The following is a 26496-nucleotide window of genomic DNA, read 5'->3' on the forward strand; positions in this document are numbered from 1 at the left end:
TACACGAAGAGAAAATTATGGTAACTGTTCCTAGTACGTTTATGAAATATCATCCCATACCGTTGTGGTAATGATTACTTGAAATTATGAGATTCAGGTCCATACTTTCTGGGAAAAGTTCCCACAAGAATGGGAACAATTCCCATTATTATTGTAATAGTTTCCATATCGCATATGAAAGAATCATGGTAGTGATTACCATACTCATATGAATAGTTCCCATAAGCAAATAGTAACCGATCCTATAACCACATGGTAATGGTTCCTAAGTGTATATGGGAATAAGCCCTATATATTATGGTAACTTTTTCTTTAGTATTATGGTAAACATAATCATAATATTATGGTAGTGGTTTCCATAATGTATGGGAATTATTACCATAATATTATGGTCACCATAACCATAATATCATGGGTAACCATTATCAAATTATCATAGTTACATGGTAACGATTACCATAATTCCATAGGAACTATTCCGATACCATATGGGAATTATACCCATAATTATAGGAATGATTACCATAATATATATGGGTGCCGTTCCTATAATCAACATTTCAAAAAAACCGGTTACCATGCATCATAGGAACCATTCCCATAATATATTGTAACTGTTACCATAATTTTCTTTCCGTGTAGTTGATATCAATAGCATTTACAGAATTTTCAAATTTCTAAATTATAGGTCATTTAGCTTTAACTTTGTAATGTAGCCACGTTCAAATATAGCGATTGGTCATACATATTTTTTTATCTCGTACATTAGTATGTGATAAATAATTCCATTAGAGCTCTTCTATCAGTAATGACTGTAATATCAGAAACAATTAGCCCATTACAGATAAAATTAACGAAGAGTCATCGCATTGATCACTTATTATCGATATTGTCAGTAATAAATGTGGCTTGTACTGGAATAACTTTTCCTCGACTGTTATAAAGAATTTAAATATGTAAGTTATGAAGATATATTTATATAATTTCTATCCCGCAATCAAACAGCTATCCATATTTTTAACTTTTAAAATAAATTATTAATAGAATACACTGAAAAAAATAATCGCTAGCTACTAGTGTTGTCTTCTGTTATCTTCCATACCGCTCGGTGTTATTAGCTCAAAACTCATACACTGAGAGACAAATTTATTCGCCGGGAATGAAAACACGTATTAGAATTTATTCTAAAACATTACTACATATTAATCAATTTGAATTACATATAAATATAAATTTTATTTTATAATAATTAATTCGATTGCAGAAAGATGAATGAGAGTTTAATCAAAAATAAAATTTCATTTGCTTTCAATAAAATTTTATTAGTATTCAATGAAATTTTATTAGTATTTAATAAAATTTCATTAGATACAAATATGTGTTTACTAAAATCACCGCAAGCTTTGTTCTATGACGGCCATCTTTAATTCGTATGAAAGTGTAAAATTTGATTGCTGTTAATTTGAAAACAAACGTTTGTGAAATATGTATGAGAGACGTTTAATAATGAAACATTTTCAATAAAAATAATGTTTTCTTCGATATGATTTGTGTGTTTTTTTTTGTCTTCATGAATTGAACCTAACTTCAAAAATTGAAAGTGTTGTTGTTTTATAAACTATACTGGAATTAATTTATAAATTTATAAAAATAAAGTATTTATCAAAAAATTAAAAAAATTTGGAAAATCAAAAAGTGCACGACTCATAATGCACATTTAATATAAAATAAGAAAATAATATTATAAAAATGGCAGGAAGCACGAATAAATTTAAAATATATACAATTTTCTTATATAAAATTTGTTGATTTCTTTTTTTAATTACATTAGTATTTTTTTTATAATTATAAAAGAACCTACTCAAAATATCTCGATTAATAACAAAAAGGAAAAAAAAATATATGTAAATAAAAAAAATAAAAAAAATTAAATTGAAAATATTCAGGCTTACCAATTAGCAAAAAAAAAAAAATAAACATTTGCAATAGGCGACCTGCAAATCTTTCAAAGAATTAAAAAAAAAATTTGATTCAATTACTGGATTTTTTCGCAAGTTATCGTGTATACGGGTTTCATACTTGACGGACAGGAATTTTTTTAAAACTATTTTGATTTTTTTTCCATTTTTATTGAACTAAATTAATTTTTGGAAAGTATAGAACTAATTTTCATTAAATTATCTTCAAAATAGTATGCAAAATATCTTAATTCCGTGAACCAACAACGGTATAATAATTGAAATAGTTGCCGAAGTGAGGCGAAAAAATTTTTCAATCGTAAAGCACACTCTGATGCTTCGCATCATGAGTCGTGCAGTTATTCTGTAATTTATGCGAAGTTTAAAATTTAAAATTCTAACCTAGTTAACACTTTGTACTTCAAATCTAAGAATAACTTTTAATATTTTGATATTATTTACTGCTAATAAATAAATTTATTTGTGAAAACATTTTTCAATTTCAATTCATCTATAAAATACAACGAATTTTTAGATTTCACGTATTCGTTTATTAATTATTCACAATATTAATTCATTTAGCATATGAATAAACACGTAGTCGATACTAATAAACACGTATTAAATGCTAATAAGATTTGAAACGGGATTTTAATAAAATTTTTATTCGTATGTAGTAAACTTTTTGCGCATGACCATAATACGTGTTTTACTAAATACGAATTAATTTTAGTACTATGTAATAAAAATGTCTTTCAGTGTACATCGCCCGATCATAAGATCTGTATATAGTTAAAAAATACCCAATGACTGTTTTGGTAATTGAAAAAAATATATATATGTATATTAGGGTGCTTTTTTTTTTTTTTCGTGACCATTTTTATTCTTTTGCCCCCATCCCGAAATTTTGATGGAAATACTCCATAAAAATTTGTCTGAGAATTTAAGCCCTTAATATTAATATTAAGGACTCGACCACAGCGTGTAAAGATGTCCCATTTAAATTACACGTAAACTTGGGTTTTTATTTTGTAAACTTCTACAACTCCGCGGCATTTTATAATATCATCTCGTCCAAAGTCGGGATTTTCTCAGAATGAAATGTTTTACAAAAGTGTCGAATGTCGCAAAGTCGTCACTCATACGGGTGGGGTAGTTCGGACTGCTAAACCGAATTTTTTCAAAGAATTCTTGTTTTTCATCTCAATAACCTAGACCTCAAGACCTACAGAAAAAATGTTAACGATAATTTTATAGGAAATCCAATTCTCTACAAAAAAGGACCTTAGCACCAAATAACTCAGATTAACATTTTCTGCGATGTTAGTCAAATAAAAAATCAATATTTTCTAAGATTTGATTTGACATTTTATGGGAATTCAATACTGCGTAAATTAATAATTAATATCTCAGAAAAAATCAATCTGAGTGATTCGGTGCTAAGGACTTTTTTTGTAGAAAATTAAATTTTCTATAAAATTGTTATCTGCATTTTTTCTGTAGGTCTTGTTGTTTATGAGATATAGAGAGAAAAAACAGGAATGCTATGAAAAAATTCGGTTTAGCGGTCCGTATAACCCCATGCGTATGAGTTACGATTTCGCGACAATAGGCACTTTTGTAGAACATTTAATTCTGAGAAATTTCCGACTTTGGGCGAGATGATATCATAAAATGCCGTGGAGTTATAGAAGTTAAAAAAAAACCCAAGCTTACGTGTATTTTAAATGGGAAATCTTCACACGCTGTGGTCGAGTACTTAATATTAATATTGAGGGCGCAAACTCTCAGATAATTTTTTGGGGATATTTTCAACAAAATTTTGGGATGGGAGTAGAGAGAAAAATTAGTCGCGAAAAAAAAGCACCTTAATATATTTATATTAGGGTGTGTCAAAAAAATCGACTAAGGTTTTTTTTCTGAATAGCCATGGAATTCTGTCAGAGGATGTAAAAGTAAAGTTTCTGTGAAAACATGAGCTCTTAACATTGATATTTATAGGTCGCGAATCATAATTTTCTATTTTCCGTTGAAATAACATGGGAAAAAAAAAGTTTTAAGCTTGGAATTTTATACCTTGGCAATCGCTTATTGTACTGATGAGCTCAGAATATATTTTTATTGGGAATTAAACGTCCTATAAAAAAAGTCTCTTAATATTTTTTGATAAATCCGTCTTTTGAAAAGTTTTTGGAGCTCGAATTCAAATTAAAAATCAAACGAACTTACCTTAATTGATGTTCGATTGTAATTATACAAAAGTCTCGTTCGAGATGATTACATCGTAGTACCGCTACTTTGACTAGTTTTAACCACACGTTTCAAAGTATAATTTGAAAAAATTTTGGCTTCCCGCCGCCTGCTCCTACGTCGCACTTTAGCGGCTAATCGTCATATACTTTAAAGCTTGTCCCAATATTATGGAATTAAGCCTTACCTAACTCTCCAATTTAGGGTTGAGGAGAAATTTTTAAGAGAAAGAAAAAATTTCCCTTTTTAGGGGGAGGAGGGATGTATTCATCTCGAACGAGACTCTTATATAATTACAATCGAACATCACTTAAGGTAAGTTCGTTTGATTTTTAATTATATTACGAGTCTCGTTCTTCGAGATTACATCGTAGATGTTTAGAGCAAACTAATTTACTTTTTATTAATTACCTGTTACAGAGCTTAATACTATAATAATACTTTTTATTTTTTTTTTAATTCTTAACTTAATATAAACCTCATCCAATTTGTTGATCAAATATCACCTCTACAAACGACTCTCTTCTTGGTTCTATTGGATGTTTGTAGAACTTAGCAAACACTTGTGAGCTGGCTGACCATCCTGCTGTACTCTTTATGATGCTTGCATCCAAACCTTTTGCCTCTACAGCAGACGTGGCCGCGTGTCTTGTACTGTGAGCAGTGTACTTGGGATCTATCCCGGCTTCCACAAGACAGCACCTTATCCAGTGACATATTGATTGGGGAGTTGCTCTATGGTAGGGCCTCTTAAATGTAATAAACAGATAGTCCTCTTCCCCTCTCAGATCTTTGGTTCTTTTTATGAATTTCAACAATTACACGCTCTTTAAAAAATGGTAGATTAAAGGAAGGTTGTGCAGCTCCAGCTCTGGACGTTTTAATTTGATCAGACACTTTTATGATGACATTGGTTTTAGAGATTATCATGTCGCTTAATTTAATTAAGGACAATGTCTGAACCCTATGCGCTGTAGCTAAGGCCAATAAGGATACTAACTTAAAGGTGAGCGCTTTTAGGTCGAGGGCTTTCAATGTCCGAGTGCTTCTGCCCAGTTTAAGACTGCCTCCGTGTTCCAGGTGGCATCATATTTAGGCTTAGGTGGTCTGTTCTTAAACACCCCTTTGAAAAAACGATTAATTGAAGGATCGCTACCCAAGTCTATCGTGCTTATAAGATTAATCGCCGATCTTTCTGAGTCAAGCGTGCCATATGATGCGTCTTGATTGAATCGAGAAGTTAAATATTTTAGTACTAGGTAGACGTCTGGTTGTAAAGGATCTCTATTGGCACTCTGACTATAACTCCACCAGTTCTTAAGAGCTATGTTGTATTGTTTGAGGGTAGAATCTGTTAATGAAGAAATTAGAATCTCTACTGCTTTTGCTGGTACTAGTTTTTGTTGATACGAGCGCCGAGGAGCTTCCCTGCAACCAGGGAAAAATGGTTCGCTAACGGATGGATTAGGGACCTGCAAAGAGATAATAGTAGATTAGGTGAAGGTGAAAAACGCAACGGTTTTTCCAATAGCATTGACTTAAATAAGGGGAACCAAGGCTGAGTAGGCCAATGGGGGACCACCACTATTCCCTGAGCTTTATCTGAAACAATTTTTTGCAGTACTTTGGCAACCATCGCGAAGGGTGGGAATGCATAAAAAAGGTATCTACTCCAATCAACAGTAAAAGCATCGATGTAACGAGCTTCTGGGTCCCGTTTCCAGGCGCAAAATATTTCTGTTTTAGCGTTACTTCTTGATGCGAATAAGTCTACTTTTGGTAACCCCTATTTTTCTTTTATGGTTTGAAAAAAGGGGGCTCCTAACTCCCATTCAGTATCGATACTGACTCTTCTAGATTCCCTATCTGCGTCTGTGTTTTCTCGTGAGGGAATGTAAGAAGCAAAGATCCAGATCTTTCTCTCTTCGCACCAAGTCCATATATCTTTAGCTCTTTGATTAAGTTATACGTATTGTACCCCTCCCATCCGATTGATGTACGAAATCGCCGTAGTGTTGTCCACTCTAAGTAAGATTTCGCAGTTTTGAGCTTCTTTAGCAAAGCACTTAAGCGCCAGAAACGCTGCTATAATCTCTAACTGATTTATATGTAACTTCTTTTCCTTCTGAGACCAGAATCCATGAGCATTTTCCCCATTGCAGTGAGCACCCCAACCTGTGAGCGATGAATTCGAGAATATCTCTAGCGTATAATTTAATGACCTAATCGGATTTTTTATTACTGGAATCTTATTCAGCCACCACTCAAGATCTTTCTTTACATGCGAATGAATAATCATACCTCGATCAAAGTTTTGATCGTTTAGGATAAGTGCCTTCATTTTTTCCCTCTCTAACATCTTAGTATATAGCATGCCATACGGTACATCTGGGCATGCTGCGACCAATATTACAATTAGACCCGCCATCTCTCTAATGAGACAAGAATCTTTGCTCAAAAATTCTTGAATTGTTTTAATTAACTTACACTTTTTCTCCCCAGGTAAGGACAGTGCCATGTCTCTGGAGTTTATAATAAAACCTAAATAATTATATTTGTAATCTAGTTCATGTTTACTTTTCTCTTCATTTATAATAAAACCCAGCTCCTCAAAAATTTTTCTCGTAGCTACTACATTTTCCCTGCATTCAGACAGAGATCTACCGATGCAAAGCGTATCATCTAGATACGCTGTCGATAACCAACGTCTTTCTCTAATAAAGTTCAGGACTGGTTTAAGTAATTTCGTGAACACATAAGGGGTTGTACAAAGTCCAAAGGGTAAACATTGAAATTCAAAGATCTGATCTTTGAATTTAAATCTTAAAAATTTCCAACTACCAGGACCAATTTTTACAAAAAAATACGCATCTTTCTAATCTAAGTTGGACAGAAAATAATTTTGATAAATTAATTTCAAGGCTACTCTCATATCTTCGATTTTAAAATGACTAGTCTTTATGAATTGATTTAAACATTTAAGGTTCAAAATGAATTTCTTAGCACCATCTGTTTTTGGAACAAGAAAAAACGGTGATAATAATTGTTCTTCTACGGCTTCACATCTAACTATCGCCCCCATATCTATTAGATTTTTTATTTCATTTCTTAAAGATCTTTCGTCTTCTGAAGAAAAACGAAAATCTTTATTAAAGCTCAGGGCTCGTGGTGGTCTTTTAAGAAAGGGAATTTCATATCCTTTCACATAATTTAGGTCAAAGGAATCATTGGTGATCTTTTTCGATTGTGGAAGGAACTGACTGAGCCTTCCTGCGACTGATCTCACCTCATTATTTACTTCTTCTTCCCTGCCTCCATTGGTAGCTGAGATTTGCTGGTTGACTTCGAGGCATTGCTGTAGTTGTTCTTGCTGCTGTGCTGAGATGGGGGAAACTTTGGGGATTTAAATTGTATGACTCTGAAATGTGTAAAGGACAATTTGGAATTCGATAGAAATTTGGTTTTTTATCTTTTTGGCTATCGTCCCTATTGGGCCACGTGCCAGAGGGCGGTAGAAACTTATAAACACTTTATTTTATACAATTTGTTACAACGAACTTCAAATAATTTGTAACGGAGTAAATTTAGTTTTATTATCAACCAAAACCGTGATTTTTCACGGTTGTTGAATTACCCTACCAGCAACGCCAAAGGAGCATTTAATTAAGTTTTTCGACTTGTCGCCGGGCGCGCTAAATGAAAATGCTAGTACGCGAGGCCCAATCATAATTAGGCAGAGGGGAGTTTTCCGATCATGGCCGAAAATTGTAGAGTGAAATCAATAAAAGTGCAAGACAGTAGCGGAGACGAGGCAGAGTCGGCAGGACCGGGTAACCATTCAGACGGACACACACGCAGAGCCAATAGGACTGGGCAACCATCAAGACTAGACTTGTGACCGGAACGATCGAACCAGATGGACCTAAAGTAGAAGCCAACAACATAGACGCCATTATCAGACGCTGTTCATTGAATCAGGTAAATTTATTTAATTGGGACTTGGTTAATTATTGTGGAACCAAGCGATGAAAGATAATTCAATTGTTACAATATACCAGGCAGGTAGCCAGTACCTTTTATTATTAAGAACTGATTGCGTCTGAATAGCAGGTTAAAGGAAAGCTCGAGTAATTTGGGAAAACCGGGAACTTGGTACGAGGACGAGTAAATTTGGAGGAGGTTACACGAGACTTACACGGTCAAAAACCATGTACGGTTCCACGCCGTACAGTCTTAGAACTCTCATGAAGCCATTGACATTTCATATCCTGATTTATCTGTGCCTGCTGCTGATGATGATGATGATAATCATGATAATAATTATAATAATTACTCTTAGAGGAGTAAACCCACTTATTGAATTCCCTACGGAGGAATTTAAGAGGGTCATCAGGAATGCTGAGCAGCATAAACTTCTCAGTACACACATGGACAAGTCCAGGCATAGCGTGTTCTTTAAACACGTTCGTGATCATGGCTTGTCCACCCACCTGACTTTTTCGTTCTTTAAGTCAGGTGGCCTGAGGTCCGACACTGAAGGCTATATTTTCGCCTGCCAAAATGGTGTAATCAACACTCTCGAATACCGTGCTTAAGAGCTCCAGATGCCGCTACCCGACACATTGTGTAGTGTGTGTAAGCAACATCTAGAGACGCTTATGCATCTTTTGTCAGCATGTCCTGTGTTGACAAGAAATGCATACATTCAGCGTCATAATGCTGCTCTGCAAGTACTTTAGGACCATCTTAGACACACGCAGGGTATCGATAAGACATTAGTGCTGCTTTATTTGCCAGGAGATATTCCGGAAGTTGTTGAAAATGACAGTTGCCGTATTTATTGGAACGTGCCATTCGCAACAACGCGGAGGATTGACCATAATAAACCTGATATTGTGCTCGTCGATAAAACCACTCGTGACATTCATGTCATTGAGTTTTCAGCACCCACTAAGTATAACATCACGGTTAAGAAAAAGTACGAACACTAGGCATATCAAGATCTCCTGTTTGAAATAGGCAAGCTTCACCCAGGCTACCATGTCAAACTTGTCATTCTCATTGTTGTCGTCTTATTAGAGATGAAACGATCTTTTGTGTCTGCACTAGCGAGAATACCAACTTAGTAACGATTTGGGGTTCAGGTGTGATCCTCAACAGAGTCTGACTACCAGGCATAAGAATGTAGAACAAACAAAAAATACTAATTAACCTTTTAGAGATTTTCTAAGCAGGATTTCGCATCTCCATCGACGTATTGGAATCATTAATTGAAATATTCAAACTATTCTCCATCTCTGTATCAGAGATTCCACTCCTACCTTGGTCATCATCCCGTGAATTTGCAAGAACATAAGGACTAAGTTAAGACCAATCTAAATTACCACGGAAAAAAAATCCGAAAAACGGTTCACCTTGCAGCTCAGCTTTGAAATTTCCTGCAGTTTTCAAGTTCTTAAAGCTTAAGAACATTTTTGATACAAATTCTAGCTCTTTAAGCTCAAAAATACCTTGATATATTAATCCCTCTTGAGCTCAAAACAAATACCGTTTCGTATTATCGAATTATCACCGAGAATCAGAGACATTGAAAATACTTAATAATGATAAATTTTCAAAGTTTTGCCTACAAATACGCTTAATAAATTCAATATTTCTAAATAGAAATTAATAAATGATCAAGATGAAAAGTTAAATAAACTTTGAATTAAACCAGCAAGTTTATATATGAATATAATAGTGCCGCGGCTACATACCCGCAGATGAAATAACTGCAACAATATATCCTGGACAAAATAACTGCACGACAACATATCCGCGGACAAACTAACAAACCAATTGTAATAAATTATGTAGCGATCATTAAAGACTATAAAGACAAAGAGCTGGTATAAGTTCTGAAACATATGATGAATTGCATAATGCGTTATCTGGGAAAAATTAAGTAAATTTCTATTTTTTAATTTGAATTTTCTATTGCCGAAGTCTTTTGAACTAATCAGCGGTTTTGAAGGTTTGAGTGGCATTGGAAACGATTGTGCAGCCTCTAATGCTAAAAAGGTATTTCGAATCAATAAGTTTTGCATTTTTTGAGTTGATTAGAAAAAAAAAATTTTTTTTGAAATTCTTTCGACATCGAAGTTTCTTCAGCGAATAATCCGGGTTCGACGATTGAGGCAGTATTCTATGCAGCTTATAGAGCTTTAGAGCTGATTAGATTTTAGGAATCTCGAACTGAATTAAACGCGTCGATTGCCACCTTACTCATCTCAATCGGTTAAATCGTTCTAGAGATATCGACGGAGAAAAAAATGGTAAAAAACCCGCAATATTTTCTTTATTAAAATTGGCCAACTACCTTTGGCATCTCCACACACTCACATACACAATGATTTTAAAAATCTCTGAACCTTCGCGATACTTAATTACTAAATTTACCATTAAAATCTTTATTTATCACTCATACACTCACTCAGCCTCCTGGACTTATTTTCACACACTGAATTTTTATGATAAAATTTTCCCCGCAAGAAATAAATTAATTAATTTTGGAATTTATATAATTATTAATTGATTTATTATCTAATTTTACTCTTCCTTAATTCTTATTTTCCTTTTTTCACTTTTGTCACCAATTAATTTTACTCCAATACTATAACGACTAAAAACATTAATTCAATGAGTAAAGTCGTAATAGCTAAAAATAACCTATGAATAATTAAAAACTAATTGTGTCGATCAAATTTTTTTTAACATTCAATTTTATAAAACGGTATTAATAATAAATTAACTAAATGAATGCAGTTTTTTTTGTAACGCAAACTATTTTTTATTGTTTTAATTTTCAAAGATTTATTTAGCTATTTTTTTTTTATTTTCTACAGGTAAATTTTTTTATACCACGGTATCGACAAGACAATTTATGACATACCTTTTTAAAAATTAAGTTCTAACATGACACGAACTCTCGGCCCTTTTTCATCAACTCAGTGTTTGTGAATATTACTCAGGTGACGTACTTTCAAGATAGTCCACTAGACGTTTTATAAATCTCAAGGAACATGACGTTCGAGTCACACAAATTCAAATTCAAAAATTCGTTAAAATTTACAGACAAAAGTTATTGAACCGGAATTGAATGTTAACTTAATACATTGAACAGAAATTGTGCCAATTTTTTCCAGTTGGATCATAAACATTAGAATTCATGAGGTGATAAATTTAAACCATTTATTGCGACAAAAAAAATTAAAAATTTATAGGTAGATTCTAGAAACGGATATGACACGGTACTGACATTCACGTGATATATTGTAAGTTTTCTGTGTCAAGTTATATAATAGAAATATAATGTTGAAATATGTTCATCAGTATCCAATTAACTCAAAAATTTTATTAATTAATTTTTAATTAATGACTTGTGAGAACAAACAATGCAGGATATTGAATCTCACAGTTAGAACGGAATTACCCATAAGTCGTTTCTGAGAAATCGATAAAAAAATTTTTTTTTTCGTAATTCGCTAATATTTTTGAATCTACTCCATCAAATCATTTGAAATTCCCAGAAAAGTTAATAGCCAACAAGCTCTTTCGATTGCCGCCTTAACCATCCAAATCGGTTTATTAGTTAAGAAATTATAAAGAGTTTACATACATACACAGAAAAAACAGTTAACTTGGTTCAAGAAAATTATTGTCTTCCGAATTTTCTGTCTTGATTCAATAAAAATAAAATACTTGATTCAACAACTTTTTTTTGGTTCAAGACAGTAAATTCTTTTGCTCCAAAAAAAGTTATTTTTGAAGCGAAATTGAAAATTTCTTGGTTTAAGAAAAGAAATTCTTGGCTAAAGAAAATAAGTCATCTCTGGCCAAAAAATCAACTTTTTGATCGAAAAAAAGTTTAACTTCGGCCAAGAAACTTTTTCTTGTCCCAAGAAAAAAAATTTCTCACTCCAAAAAATCAAAGTTTTGAACGAAAAAAAGATTACTTGAACCAAGATATTTTTCCTTGCCCCAAGGAAAAAAAATTTCTTGCTCCAAAAAATAAACGTCTTTTGATTAAAAAAAAAGAAACCCTTGAGCCAAGAAAAAATCTCTTGGCGCAAGAAAAAAATTCTCTTGCTCCGAAAAATAAATTACTTAAGAGAAAATAAAAGTTGCTTGGGCCAAGAAAAAAAAATTTCTTGCTCTTAAAGTTTGCTTCTTTAATACAGACTTGAATTTTTCTCAATCAAAAATTTTATTCTCTCTACAAAAGATTGACGTGTTGATTCTTTTTGTTTTTTTTTTTTTTTTTTTTTTATCTGAAACGTAATTTTTTGTATTTTTATTTCGCAAAAAATCTTTCAAGTAAACTTTAATATTAAATATTTAACTCATGATGTATTATAGGATATACTATAGTACAATTCAAAGAGGTACTTATAGCTCGGTCAAATGACAAAGCGCTCAAATAAAATCGTACTGAAATTTGGAATTTAACAATTCTAGAATATCTTTCGTACCAGGGACACACTACAAATGGTAAGCGCAATCTAGTGGCGAGCACCGAACTACTCCCGCCGCTACTGCCTAGCACCGGTGATTCCCCCCTTCGCCACATCGATCTTTTCTCTCAAGAAATTTTTTCTCTTGGCTTAAGCAACTTTTGTTGTCTTGGTCAGAGAATACAAAAATACTTGCGTGAAAAGAATAAGTACTTGTTCCGAGAAATTTTATTTTCTTTAACCAAAAAAATGCAATATTGCTACAAAAAAATAATGTATCTTGCTCCAAAAAATATCTCTTACTTTAAGAAATATAAACTCTTGAAACAAGTGAAAATTTTTTGATTTAAGCGTAAAAATATGTTGACATGAGAAAAAAAATTTTGATTCAAGATAAAAATTTGAAGATAATTGTTTACTTGGGGCAGGTAAATTTTTATTTTCCGAATCGATCAAAAAGAATTTCTTGAATCAAGAATATTTTCCTTGATTCAAGTTAACTGTTTTTTCTGTGTACATATACACATGCATACACACACACGCACACACAGACACATGCAGACACTCGGACATCATTCTGAAAATAGTTAGAATAGCTTCCTAGGACCTCAAAACGTCGACATCTGATGAAATTTCGATTTTCGCAAATCGGGGTGAAAACAATCACTTTCCGAATTTTTCGAAAATCGTAAATTTTCTTAGCGAAAAGTTATAAATACATTTTTATCCTTGATCAATTTCTTTATTGTTTATTTTGTTTTCAGCAAAGAAACCGTTTTTTTCAAAATGGATGACTCCTTAGATTTTTTTTGCGAAAATTCTCAAATTAACTTGAATGAATTTAGAAAATTTTGAGACCAATCCGATCGTGGACAAACGTTTTGTTCTATTTTTTTTTTTAATTCGAAAAAAGTTTTTTTTTCTAAGTATTATTTTTTGACTTAATTTGACCAATAAATATTCTTAGTTCGGTCTATTTATAGCTACTACGAATTTCGTTAAATACTGTGCCGTTTGGAGTATACTATCTTTTAAAGTTTTTTTTTCTCATTTAGTAAATTAATTTAAAACATCAACTAAGAACTACTTATAAGTTCAAAGTAATAAGCAATAGTTATTTTTCATTGCGCTTAGACAACATAACTGCTAAATTTTTAACGTTGAAAGATTATAATGATGCTTCTGAAGCATCGAATGATCGGTTTAAGAGAACAGCAACTATAAAAGGAACTCGAAAACTTCACCCTGATACCAAATGACAACGTAAGTTTACTTGCAAAACGATATTAAAATTCAACTGAGCTTAAAGTTCACAAATTGGTTAATTGGCAAAAAAAAAAATATTGTTTATTACTATGGGACCGGAGGCCATCCTCACAGTGGCCTCTCCTCCACTTGTTAAAAATTTTTAATAGCTTTCAACTGTTTGTGATAGCGTATCAAAGTTTTATCAATTAATTAAAAAAAAAAATTGAAGCATTAATTAAGAAAAAAACAAGGTAGTTGCAATATCACTAAAATATAGATTCGAAAAAAATTTACTTTTAGTTGATATCAATTGGGAATGAAACGAACTTTGTTAAATAAATTTCCAAAAATCTTCATGTTAATTTAATGATTCGAATTTTCAAGTTTTGTTTAACTCCTAATTGGTAACAACTGTAAGTAATTTTTTAAAAAATCTATATCTCGGTGAAATTGCAATTCCGTTGTCCTTTTTCAACTAATGGTTCAATTTTTTTTCAAATTAATTAATGAAATTTGAATCCGGTTGTGGCAATTGGAATTCATTGGATATGTAAAAAAGTGGGGTGGGGGAGGGCACTGTCTGAGAATGGCCTTGAATACGGATGAATTTCATTTATTTTCCTTTCTTAAGTTATAAAGATAACTTATAAGCAGTTCTTAGTTGATTTTGAAAATTCATTATCTGAATGAGAAAAAAAAACTTTAAAAGATAGTATACTCCGAATGGCATAGTATTTTAAAAAATTCGTAGTAGCTAAATAGACCTTTCAAGAATATTTATTGGCCAAATTAAGTGAAAAATAATACTTAGAAAAAAAAAATTGAATTAAGAACAAAAAATAGAACGAAACGTTTGCCTACGATCGTATTGGTCTCAAAAGTTTCTAAATTCATTTAAGTCAAATTGAAAATTTTTACAAGAAAATTGAAGTGGGCATCCATTTCGAAAAAACGGTTTTCTTGCTTAAAACTTGAAATAAACAGTGAAGAGATTGATAAAGCATAAAGGTGTATCCTTTTCTCAAAAGACCATTAAAAAACGAAGCAAAAAAAAAAAAACGACCCGACCCTTATAGGAAATGACGACGGGCCCAGGCTTGGTTGAGACTTGGCCCAATGCTTGCTAATTCTGGGCTAGAAATTCAAGCCTGGTTCAAATTTGTTTGAGTATCAGGATGATAACTTCATGCCAGTTCTGACACTCTATCCTGGCCCAATATCGAGTACCAGTATTGTGCCGAGACTGCATCTAAGTATTGGCCCAATATTAAATGCCAGTACTGTGCCGAGACTGCATCTTAATATTTTCCCAATATCGAATGTCAGTAATGTGCCAAGACAACATCTAAGTATTAGCTTATTATGCGTAATGAAAAGATATGGAGGTAAATTTAGACATAGAGAAATCGAGTAGACCGATGGAAATAAATTTTTTGCATTTGCTGGGTCTCGAACCTGGTTCTTCATGGCTGCTAGGCAAGTCTCGTATCCACTAGGCTGGGAGGCTATTCATCGAAGCCAGAGGTTTTGAAGTACTATTTGTTATTTAGCTGTCTTATAAACTGTAAAAAATTCGCGGGGTAAATGCGGAGTAAATGAACTTTTAATTATTCACTCCCGTCGGAGTGAAATCTACTCCAAAGAGGAGTTTTTGCAAAGCAGATAATTTTTTATTAATTTAATTCCTCCGGAGTAAAATTCAGGAGAGGAGTTTTGAAAATATGATTAATAAAATATAACTCCACTCAATATAATCGAAGTAAAAACTCGTGTATAAAATTACTGATCAGCTGATATATTCGGACACACACACGCACTTGCACACATACATACATTCGCACACACCCGCACATTCGCACACGTGCACACACATGCACACCTTTGCACACACACGCGCAAATTCGCCAATGCACACACCAGCGAATTCGCACACGTGCACACACATGCACATATTCATACATACGCACATACTCACACACGTGTGGACCTTTGCGCACACACGTACACATTCGTACACGCGCAGGCACTCGCGCACGCACTCATTCGCACACACATACGCACACACGCACACGTGCACACACGCACATATTCATGCACACGCACACTTTTGCACACGCACGCACTCATTTGCACACACACGCGCACACGTGCACACACACGCACACGTGTACGCACCCGCACATATTCATACACACGCGCATATTCGCACACACGCACATATTAGCACATGCACACACACTTCCGGACGCACACATTCGCACACACGCACACATTTGCACACCCGAACACATACACTATTTAATAGTTTAATATAAATTCAAGTAAATTTATTTAAGTATTAAAACTCCGGATCAGAGTGAATTGGGAGTGAAACAAAATCCACGTCACTCCGCAATCACTCCGCCAAAAAAAACTTCCCATTCACCCCGCATGCGGAGTGATTTTTTTTAAAACTCCGGAATTCCGAGTAGTGGAGTTAATCCGGAGTGAATTCGGATTTAATTTCACTCCGAATTCACTCCCAATTTTTTACAGTGTAATAATATAATATGTGAAATTTTAAAATAATATAAAATCATGATATTTACTGCTTGAAGTTTTGGAGAACTCGAATAAAATTAAAATTATTAGCGAACTCGAAAAAATTTGATAGAAAATTGACTCGTAGGCCGAAACTAGCAAATAAACGCTCGGTAGTTGATTGTCTGGCTCTTGGGCTAAGACTGGCAGCCCGAGGTTCGGTACTCGAGGATTGGCCGAATCTTGGGCCAAGACTGACAGCCCAAGGCTTGGGAGTTGAGGATTAGCAAACTCTTGGGCCAAGCTGAGCAAACCGAGGCTCAGTAGCCCGATGCTAAGCCAAGACAGGTTTCGTCGTAAAAAATTTTTTTCCTACAAGGGGATTAGTGAATCTATCACGAAGTTATAATCATTGAATTAAAAAACCTCGAATTTAGAAAATAAATCAGTATCTCAGAAACAAGTGGTCAAAGAAGTTTGAAAAAATTCATGAAGTATTTTTGTCACCTAGCGATTCAAACGTGAAGCGCTGCGCGCCCTTTTCCATTTCGCCGTGAATTTGACAACACCTCCTAGCTCAAATCAAGCGCATTTATTTATTATAATTTATTATTATTATAATATTTATACTATTGTGATGGATTATTTTTGTATGATTTAATTATGAATTTATTGATATTATTGTTTATTATGTTTAAATATATGTTTTGATAATTATTTTGAATTTATGTACTTAATCGATATTTTCATTTAGTCAGTACCACGCGTGTGTGTAGAGCATACATAAAAATATCGACCGAAGTGAGAGTAAGTCGATATAGTGGGGATAAAATTCAACATTTTTCTCCAGCCACGTGGTGCACTGAAATAATTATTATGTTATCGTTTAAAGGGTTAATAATTATTATGTTTATGTTGATAAATAGGAAATATTCTTTAATTTATTATTATAAAATAACTTAGGTCGTTTAATGACTTTAAATATTTTATTTTAATTGAAAATTTCGGGTCCGAGGTCATGAGAGGGGATAACACGGGATTGATACCCTTGCCTCGGAAAAATCAACGAAAAATAATGAGAGAGGACCGGGATTTTGTAAAGATAGGACGTGTTGTTGTCCCTAGTTTTTTTGAGTAAATTGTGCTGGCCCAGTAGCCTTAATGAAATAATTACAGAGTTAAAGTTTGTTTAATTTGAATAAGTAGTATCTTATTATATTAAGTCAAAAGTATAGTTTGAGTATTGTTTATGGTTAAATAGTTCCAGAAGTAAATTATTATCGACACCGGTAAGTCAATGGTATCATCATTTGCTGCGTCGGCTATCGCTGGTCCTTCAGTTGAGTTGATCGCGATAAATAATTGAACCTGAGTTATTGTTATAATAAGTTGAATATATTCGGCGTCCGTCACGGCTTTTGGGTGCATATGTACGAAGACGCGTCGAGTAAATTCCTTAGGAGATTAGACAAGGATAGCGTATGTAGCTCCTTGTCTTACAACAGTATTTAAAATATTATTTCTCTGGCTAAGATTTATTTTATAAATCAATGGTATGCAACCCAGTGTTGCCAAAAATGTATTGGGTACCCGCATCTTTCTCTCCCCAGAGTAAATAATATAAAATAAAGAAAAAGATTTGTATTATGTTATTTGTTCACAATCTATATTAATAATAAATATATATATTTGGGTAAAAATTTGGAATTTGTAATTTGGTTTCCCCAGTGGATAATTTAATAATGCTATTTAAATTGAATTGATTATAATTATTATTTGGCTTCTATGAGCATATCATTATTTAATAAAATCTTATCATAAAGAATTAATTATAATAATTATTTGGGTATTGTAATCATTTGTTGAGTTTATTTAAATATATTTTGAATTAAATAATTTCGTAGAAGGAACCCTGTGATAGCCAATATTTATTTATTTATTTGTTTCCTGGATATATTTAGTAGTAATTATTCCTTATTATTATTTTTATTCATTATATATGTGTTTGATTGTCATTCCGCTTGGTGCATACATTCTCGCTCGAGATTTTGTCCCGTGATCTCTCCCCTGATTGGTTAAAATTTTTGTCCGTCTTGTAAAAACGGGCTGGCGCCCTCGTGCACTAACCCAGCTTGAGGAGCTGGTCCAGGCTGGGTCCATTTTTTATCAAAAACATAAATTTTTCAACAACATCGAAGATGGTGACCTTAAAAGTGACTGATTTGATATGGAATGCTCCATATGCATCTATTATATTTAAGGGTGTATCAAAAAAAAAAAAAAAAATACGGGCATCGGTTGGCCCTGCAGGCCAGCTCCAAAATTCCCGCTGTTTTCAAGCTTAAGGAGCTCGAAAATATTAATGTGACTATATTTTTGAGCTCTTCGAGCTCAAAAATCTTATTGCATGCAATTGTTTTTATATAAGCTTTTAAACTCTAACAAGTTATGCTTTATGCTAAAGTTTAAAAGTTTGAGAATCGGAAATCATTAATGAACAAGCGGTTTTTACATTTTAATTTCCGATTATGTTCGATAATCTAAATGTATTGAGGCAGAAATCAAAGTCAGGGATCGAAAAAATAACTGCAGTTATTTAAATCTGATCAATTGGAATTGATCGATGATTAATTGGCGACGAAGCCGTTACTTGAATGTATGTTGAATTTAGGTAGTTGATCACGATATGATAATTTAAGTATAATGATAATGAAAGAATACGGGCTATGTTAATTAAGATACACTGAATGCTTAATAGGAATGAATGTTATATGATTATTAAATGTTCAATGTCAATTTGTGTTGTTATTATTTAATATTAATACTAATATTAATATCAAATACCGAACACAATTAAATCGAACATCCAATGAGACACGAATTAATCCCGGGTTGAATGGGTGGGACCCACGCGTAACCGATTCTGACTTGTTTTTCTCACAACGTATTAAACGCGCGATTGAAGATTGACAAAATACGGGTTAATTTCAATGAAATAAGTCCAATTAATACCTGGATGATATCAAGAAATACTTATCTCTCCACGATGGAATTAAATTATAGCGAATAATCAATTTATTAATGAATATGGAATTGTTAGCTTGAGAATTATAGACAGAATGCTCACAGTGTGTGCGCTCGTTAGTAAGACTCGTAGTCAACTGCCCAGGAAGACGCGGTGACACCGGTTCGTTGGTTCGACCGAACGGAAAAATCAGACACCCGAGTGACAGAGATATGCTGAAGGCATGAGTGCGACGATGATACACAGCGAAACCGACGCTATAATGAGCGCCCGCGTTCGCGGTGCGACTCGAAGTGGTGATGAATTTAAATAAAGCACCACCAGATGGTGACTAGATTAAAGATTTAACCTTTTTTACGTTGATAGGATGACAATTCGCATCGGATTTCTGTTATCGACGGAACAAGTATTGTAACATGATGGAAAATTCGACATCGACTCGTGGTTTGAATTTATTGGAAATAATCAATAGTTACCGGATGAGCAAATTCTAGTGACATCTAGAATAAAAAATTTCGACTTTAACTGAGCCATCGATCGACCGCATGGATTGAAACGAGAGATCGGGGATAGACTTCGTACTGAACGGCCGCGTTTTCGTATTTGAACAATTCGACTCCGACCAACCGACCAATTTCGATTCCGAGTTTTGAACAATCCGATTATTGATCAACGATTAATTAAAGTGACCGACACCGAAATTCCGAATGAGCGATAACCCGACGACTGGGAACAAGCCGAAGCCTCGGTGCGAAACCTGAACAAAGTGTGCAACCGATTTGTAAGTGAACTAGTGAACCGTGGTCGTGTAATAATTATTAATTAATTCTCCGTGACAACTGTATGATAGTGAAATTACGCGTTACCGAAATAAAATATTATTTTATATTTTATTTTATTTCAATCGAGCAATTCTGAGAATTCCGGATTATCTGTTTCTCATTCGCATCGGCCGTCTTGTAGCCTCGCCGTGTAAGAATACTCTGACGTCACCGGTCGAGTATTTCGTTAAGAACTACGCCGAGTGTGTTGGTGAAATAAACGACGAGTTTTTTTTCTTTCGACAACTGACTGTTATTTTTTTTTTTAGCAAAACTGACTGTTTCCGATCAACTACGTTTTATTGTACTTTGGTTTATATCGAGTCAAGCCGACAACGGCATTTATTATGTTTGTGTAACCAACAATTTGTGTGAAACCGATCAGTTATTTTGTCTATTGAATATACGAATAATTTGTTTAATTCTGATCACTTATTTTATCGTAATCTTAACTGCCTGGCCTTTCCCCGATCCGCCACCCTGAGCCGACATTTTATTAATTATTTATTTGGTGATTATAGAATCACCTGGCGCCCAACTTGAAAAGTTCTGACCAAGGTTGTCAAATAGTAAGTGTATTCGGACTTTACTCCAGTAGATCCCCGGTGGTGAAAAACCCGTTACAGTATATATAAATTTTTCTAATTAACAGATTACAGGCCTACTTGATTTGATACTGTAACATATAGCCACGTTCAAAAGCAACAGTTGGTCATAGATAATATATATTCCCAAGATTATCAGTCACACGTAGACAATGAAATCACACATTTTTAGAAACATAATTAAATAAAATTTTATAATTGCTTTTTTAAGATAGATTATCTGTACTGATAACAATAGCAGTTTTATAACGAAAAAATATTACCAAAAATCAGTGCTCCGATTCATCGAAACCGACATTGTCTTTTGTCATCGCATGCATTAACATAATTTATTTTTAAGCTTCTGCGAGTGTTTGAAACATGTAAATATTTTTGAAAATATGTATAAAAAATGAAATTGAATTTATTAGTTGTCGATATTTTAATTTACTGATATAAATTAATACTTGAACAAAATTTGTTACACCGAGTTATTGATAAACGTGAATTAATCGACATTATTATTTTGCAATTTAGAAATTTACAACAACTTATTCATGATCGTCATCAAAATCCTTCTTTATTTTTTATAAAAAATTAATTTTTAAATTCTTTTTCTAATCATATTAATTTGCAGGACAAAGTTATGGGTTGCCTTGCTTGCAATCTGTGTTTCAATGATGACCGCCGAAAATTTGAAGAATACAATTAATCCATCAAGAAATAAGTCAAATTGCACGACTCGAGAATATGTAAAGGATAATTTGGAATTCGGTAGAAACTCATACACATTCTATTTTATACAACTTTTTACGATGAAATTCAAATAATATATTGTAAAATATTTCAGAACTGGCTTTACTTTATAATATGAACGCGAGTGTCGACCCCTGTGACAATTTTTATAAATTTGCTTGCGGTAATTTTGATAACGTCCCAGCTGATTATTTACAGCCTGTAAACCATGATTTTGGTTACCCAATTAGCTCTATATACGAAAAAATTATTTATTTAATCAGAAATGATCGTTTGAATTCACCTAAGCAATTTAAATTCCTAAGAGACTTCATCACGTCTTGTGAAAGTTTGAACATTAATAACAACAATAAGTGTAATTATTTATTTTCAATTCACATATGCCTCTATTATATATTAGGGTGTGTTAAAAAAAAAATTTTTTTTATTTTTAAAGTCTTATAGTCACAAACGTTTCTTTAGGACCTAAAATAAAATCCTTCTGAAAATCAGCTTGATAACTCGAAAATTGCGCTGCTGCTTGTCAATTTTATTTTACCATTTTTTTTTTTTGGCACACCCTATTGTAAATATACATTGTATGATTAATAATATTTTCTGTTTATAATGTTTCAATTATGAAGATTTTAATATCAGAGAAGACAAATTGGATGATTTAACTGACGTATTATCTAAATTGGGTCAGTGGCCTGTTCTAGAAGGTCCCAAATGGAACAGCACTGACTTCAATTGGGTTGATTTCGAAGACAAAGCAGGTAACTTTGGCGTCGATACAACATATTATTTTCATTCCATGGTTAATCTAGACAAAGGAGGTAAGCGCTTTCATGTAAGTATCAATCCATTGATTATGTGATTACAGGGGAAGGGATACCCTTAAAATTTTGCCAGAAAAGTTGAGTTTTTAAAATATTTTTTAAACTTTCTAAAATCACTTGTGTAAATATAATTAAGCGATATTTCGGGAGTTTTGATAAACTTTTTCAAAAATTGAAAATGTCGCTTAAAGTATGTTAATGACTTTTGTTTTATAATAATAACCATTAAAAATTTTGATTTCTTTCTTCGCATCCAATACTTACGTGAAATATAATTTTTCTTTATGTTTATTAGTTATAAGAATATTTAATTTAATCGGATTTATCTTATTACTAGAATTTTTTACTTCTCGCTAAAAAAATTGAAAATTTTCAAAAATTCCAAAGTTATTGGTTTCGGTCCGATATTAGAATATCGAATTTCTAACAGATCGTGATATTTTAAGGTTCTAGGAAGCTATTCTGACTAATTTCAAGATAATGTCTGTGTGTATGTATATATGTGTGCACGCAAGTACGTACGTATGTCAACGAGCTCGAAAACAGCGGGAAGTTTTGTGGTTGGCCCGCGGGGTCAACTGATAAACCGATTTTTTTTCACGGGGTACCTCAAATTGCTTTCAAAAATGATTTTTTTTTCTTAACGGCAGCTGAAAATTTCTTCTATTCACCTTGAATTTCATCAAAAAAGAAAAATCTGGGCGTCGGTTGACCCTGCGGGTCAGCCCCAAAACTTCCCGCTGTTTTCGGCCTCAAAGAGCTCGAAAACATTAGGTAGATATATTTTTGAGCTCTTAGAGCTCAGAATGCTATCACATGCAATTGTTTTTTTACGATCTCTTCAAGCTCTAACAAGTTACCTGTTATGCTGAAGTTTGAAAATTTAAGAATCGAAAATCCTCAATGAAGCGGTTTTTAAAATTTAGTTCCTGATTATGTTCAGTAAAATAAGTGTATTGAGGCAGAAATCAATGTCAGGGATCAAAATCAAGATTTAAATAAGTTTTGACTCATGTAAGAAACAATAAAATATGAAATATCCGATAAAAATATTAAAAACTACGTTTTATCGATTTTTTTGTTGATAATATGATTTGAACTAAAAACCAAGTTCGATGACATTATATGATCGAAAAAAACCATAAAAAAGATGAGTTGGTATGATATCAGGCACATTTTAGTACGTTATATTATGATTTATCCGGAAAAAATAACATAAAATGTTATTTTTTTAACATTTCAACGCTGATATCTTTTGAACTAATTAATCGATTTCGAAGTTTGAGGTGGCAATCAGTGCGTTTTATTGAATTCTTGAGCTGATAAAAGTTTGAAATCGATCGCGTCAGTCGTTTCGAAAAAATTGAGAAAGAACCGTTTTTCACCATTTCTTTCTTCAACGATATCTCGCGAACGAATGAATGGATTTTGATGGTTGAGGCGGTAATTGACGTATTTTATTGAGTTCTAGAACTGTTCCGATTTTGGAATTGTTTGGTTAAGTTATTTCAAAGATATTTGCAAATAACTGTTTTTTACCATTTCTTTCTCCCGCGATATCTCTCGAAGAAACCAACCGATTGAGATAGCTAAGGTGGCAATCGACGCGTTTTATCAAATTCTAGAGCTGATTAGATTTTGAAGTCGATCGTTCCAGGCGTTTCTGAGAAATCACTAAAAAACTAAAAAAAAAAATTTTTTTTTTTTTCGTAATTCGCAAATATTTTCGAGTCTATTCGATCAAATGATCTAAAATTTCCAGAAAAGTTGATGGCCAACAAGCTCTTTCGATTGCCACCTCAACCATCCAAATCGATCATTAGTTCAAAAGTTACAAAGAGTTTACATACATACACACACACACACACACACACACACACACACACACACACACACACACACACGGACATCATTCTGAAAATAGTCAGAATAGCTTCCTAGGACCTCAAAACGTCGACATCTGATGAAAACTCGATTTTCGAAAATCGGGGTGAAAACAATAACTTTCCGAAATTTTTGAAAATCGTCGATTTTCTTAGCGGGAAGTTAAAAAAAAGTATTTAACGTATTTGAGTCCCCGAAAACTGAGTATTTTAGTAACCCGTTTACCCCCGCCCATATAAAATTCAAAAATTGCTCGATAACACTTTTTCCCATCTTCTTTATTTTATTAAATAGTTGAATTCACCAAAATTCGAATTTTCATATGAAGATATAAAGAATTACCGGAATGATTCTATGATTAATGCTTATCATAAATATATGGTGGGTGTTGCTATGCTTCTCGGTGCCAATGAAACACAAGCGAAAATAGAACTCATGGAATCATTGAAATTTGAATTAAAACTCATAAATATAAGCAACAACAATAACATATCGAACTATGTTAAAAACAAAAAGAGAATGTCGCTAAAAGAAATTAAAGAAAGTTGGTCGAGTATAAATTGGGAAAAATTGATGGCTTTGCCGAACGAAACGAAAACGCAACCTTTCTTCACAAATGAATCAATAATTTTTATAGAAAATTGTCAGTATATAACTGAATTAGAAAAATTAATAAATAAAACTCCTAAAAAAGTGCAAGCGAATTATGTCGTATGGAAGACAATTCAATCATTGATCCCCTATATCAAGTCTAAAAGTCTACATAAACTTCGACTAACTTATTCTAAAACTCGAAATCAATCAAATGTTTCTAATGATGAGTCGTGTTTCGGTCAACTTGCAAATTTATTGCCAAATCTAATTATCTACTATTATTCACGCCGTTACCCGATCAACGGACAAGCCCAGCACAGAGTAAATCAGCTGATTGAAGACATAAAACAAAAATATGTAGATACTTTGAATAGTACTAATTGGTTGGATGATAAAACCAAAGATCTGCTAATGGCCGAAATAAATTCTTTGAAATTTATCAATGGTTATCCCGTCGAACTTTTTGATGACAAAACATTGGATGAATATCTTCAAGGCCTTGATATCACTTCTGGCAATTTTTTAAAAAATTATATAAACATAAAATTATTCAGTCGTAAAAAACTCATCGATATATTAACGAGTTCTAATGATTCTATTGATTGGATGAAGATTACTGGAATCGTGAATCCGTTACAAGCCAATGCTTTCAATTTCTACTCTGCTAATACTATTGGTATATTATTTCACTACTTGACTCGTCTTAAGTGGTATTTTAGGTTAAATTATTTAAATTAATCCTAGAAAAATTGAAGTTTTAGGTATCGAATTACTGAGAAATTTGTACTTCAGTATTTATCGTCCGGATTACACCAATTTAGCCACGATTGGGACCACTATAGGACATGAAATAGGGCATTCTATTCATGTTTCTTACAAGGCTGAGAATAACTTCGGAATAAAAGACAACGGATGGAGTGTATTGACAGATAAGAAATTTAGTGAAATCGAAGAGTGTTTTATTGAACAATACTCGAATTATTCTTATGAAGCAACTGAAAAAAAAGTAGGAGTAATTATGTTATACAGTAATAAACAGTTTATATATATACAGTAATAAACAGTTTATAACGCAACTTTTTAATGATTTGATTGGTTACTTGCAGCTAAACGGTTCATTCTATCTAAACGAAAATTTTGCTGACAATTTCGGTATACAAGTTGCTTATTCTGTCTATCAAGACTGGCTCAAAAAGAATGGACCTAAAACAACTTATTCTAGCCTGCCTTATAATTCAAATCAATTATTTTGGTTAACGTACGCAACTAGATGGTGCACATCAAAGTCATCATTACTCCAAGTGGATTCAACTGATGAGCATGCTCCAGTAGATAAACGTGTCATTGGAGTGGTTTCAAACAGCAGAGAATTTTCGAAAGATTTTAGTTGCCCTATAGGGTCACATATGAATCCTGTTAAAAAATGTAGCGTGTTTTAATAATAATTATAAAAAATTTTTATTAACTCCAGAGGAAATTCCAATTCATTTCATGAAATAATAAAATTATTAAACTATCTACTAACATATTCAATTTCCATATGTAT

At 32.9% G+C, this 26496-nt stretch overlaps 1 protein-coding gene across 4 annotated transcripts; it reads left to right on the forward strand.

Annotated features, from left to right (window-relative positions):
- Positions 1 to 846: 846 nt before the first annotated feature.
- Positions 847 to 26416, forward strand: LOC103568621 (neprilysin-2). 4 transcript variants are annotated; one of them, XM_014440591.2, is made up of 7 exons: positions 847 to 956; positions 21536 to 21672; positions 21749 to 22009; positions 22278 to 22483; positions 24651 to 25626; positions 25706 to 25956; positions 26057 to 26416. In XM_014440591.2, coding segments are annotated over exons 1-7 (2166 nt in total). In that variant the 5' UTR covers positions 847 to 954; the 3' UTR covers positions 26390 to 26416. The 4 variants fall into 4 exon arrangements, with proteins under 4 accessions (XP_014296077.1, XP_014296078.1, XP_053593350.1 ...); XM_014440592.2 differs by having other exon boundaries at positions 25706 to 25978; positions 26057 to 26185; XM_053737375.1 differs by lacking the exon at positions 847 to 956 and adding an exon at positions 14285 to 14361.
- The last annotated feature ends 80 nt before the right edge of the window (positions 26417 to 26496 follow it).

This window comes from Microplitis demolitor, chromosome 3 (assembly GCF_026212275.2).
Source record: "Microplitis demolitor isolate Queensland-Clemson2020A chromosome 3, iyMicDemo2.1a, whole genome shotgun sequence".
Classification (NCBI taxonomy): domain Eukaryota; kingdom Metazoa; phylum Arthropoda; class Insecta; order Hymenoptera; family Braconidae; genus Microplitis; species Microplitis demolitor.

Excerpts from the sequence above, each read along its gene's own strand:
- LOC103568621 (XM_014440591.2), top strand. Across the intron at positions 21,673-21,748 it reads AAAGGATAATTTGGAATTCG|AACTGGCTTTACTTTATAAT; the intron begins GTAGAAACTCAT and ends AAAATATTTCAG. Across the intron at positions 25,627-25,705 it reads CTACTCTGCTAATACTATTG|TTTTAGGTATCGAATTACTG; the intron begins GTATATTATTTC and ends GAAAAATTGAAG.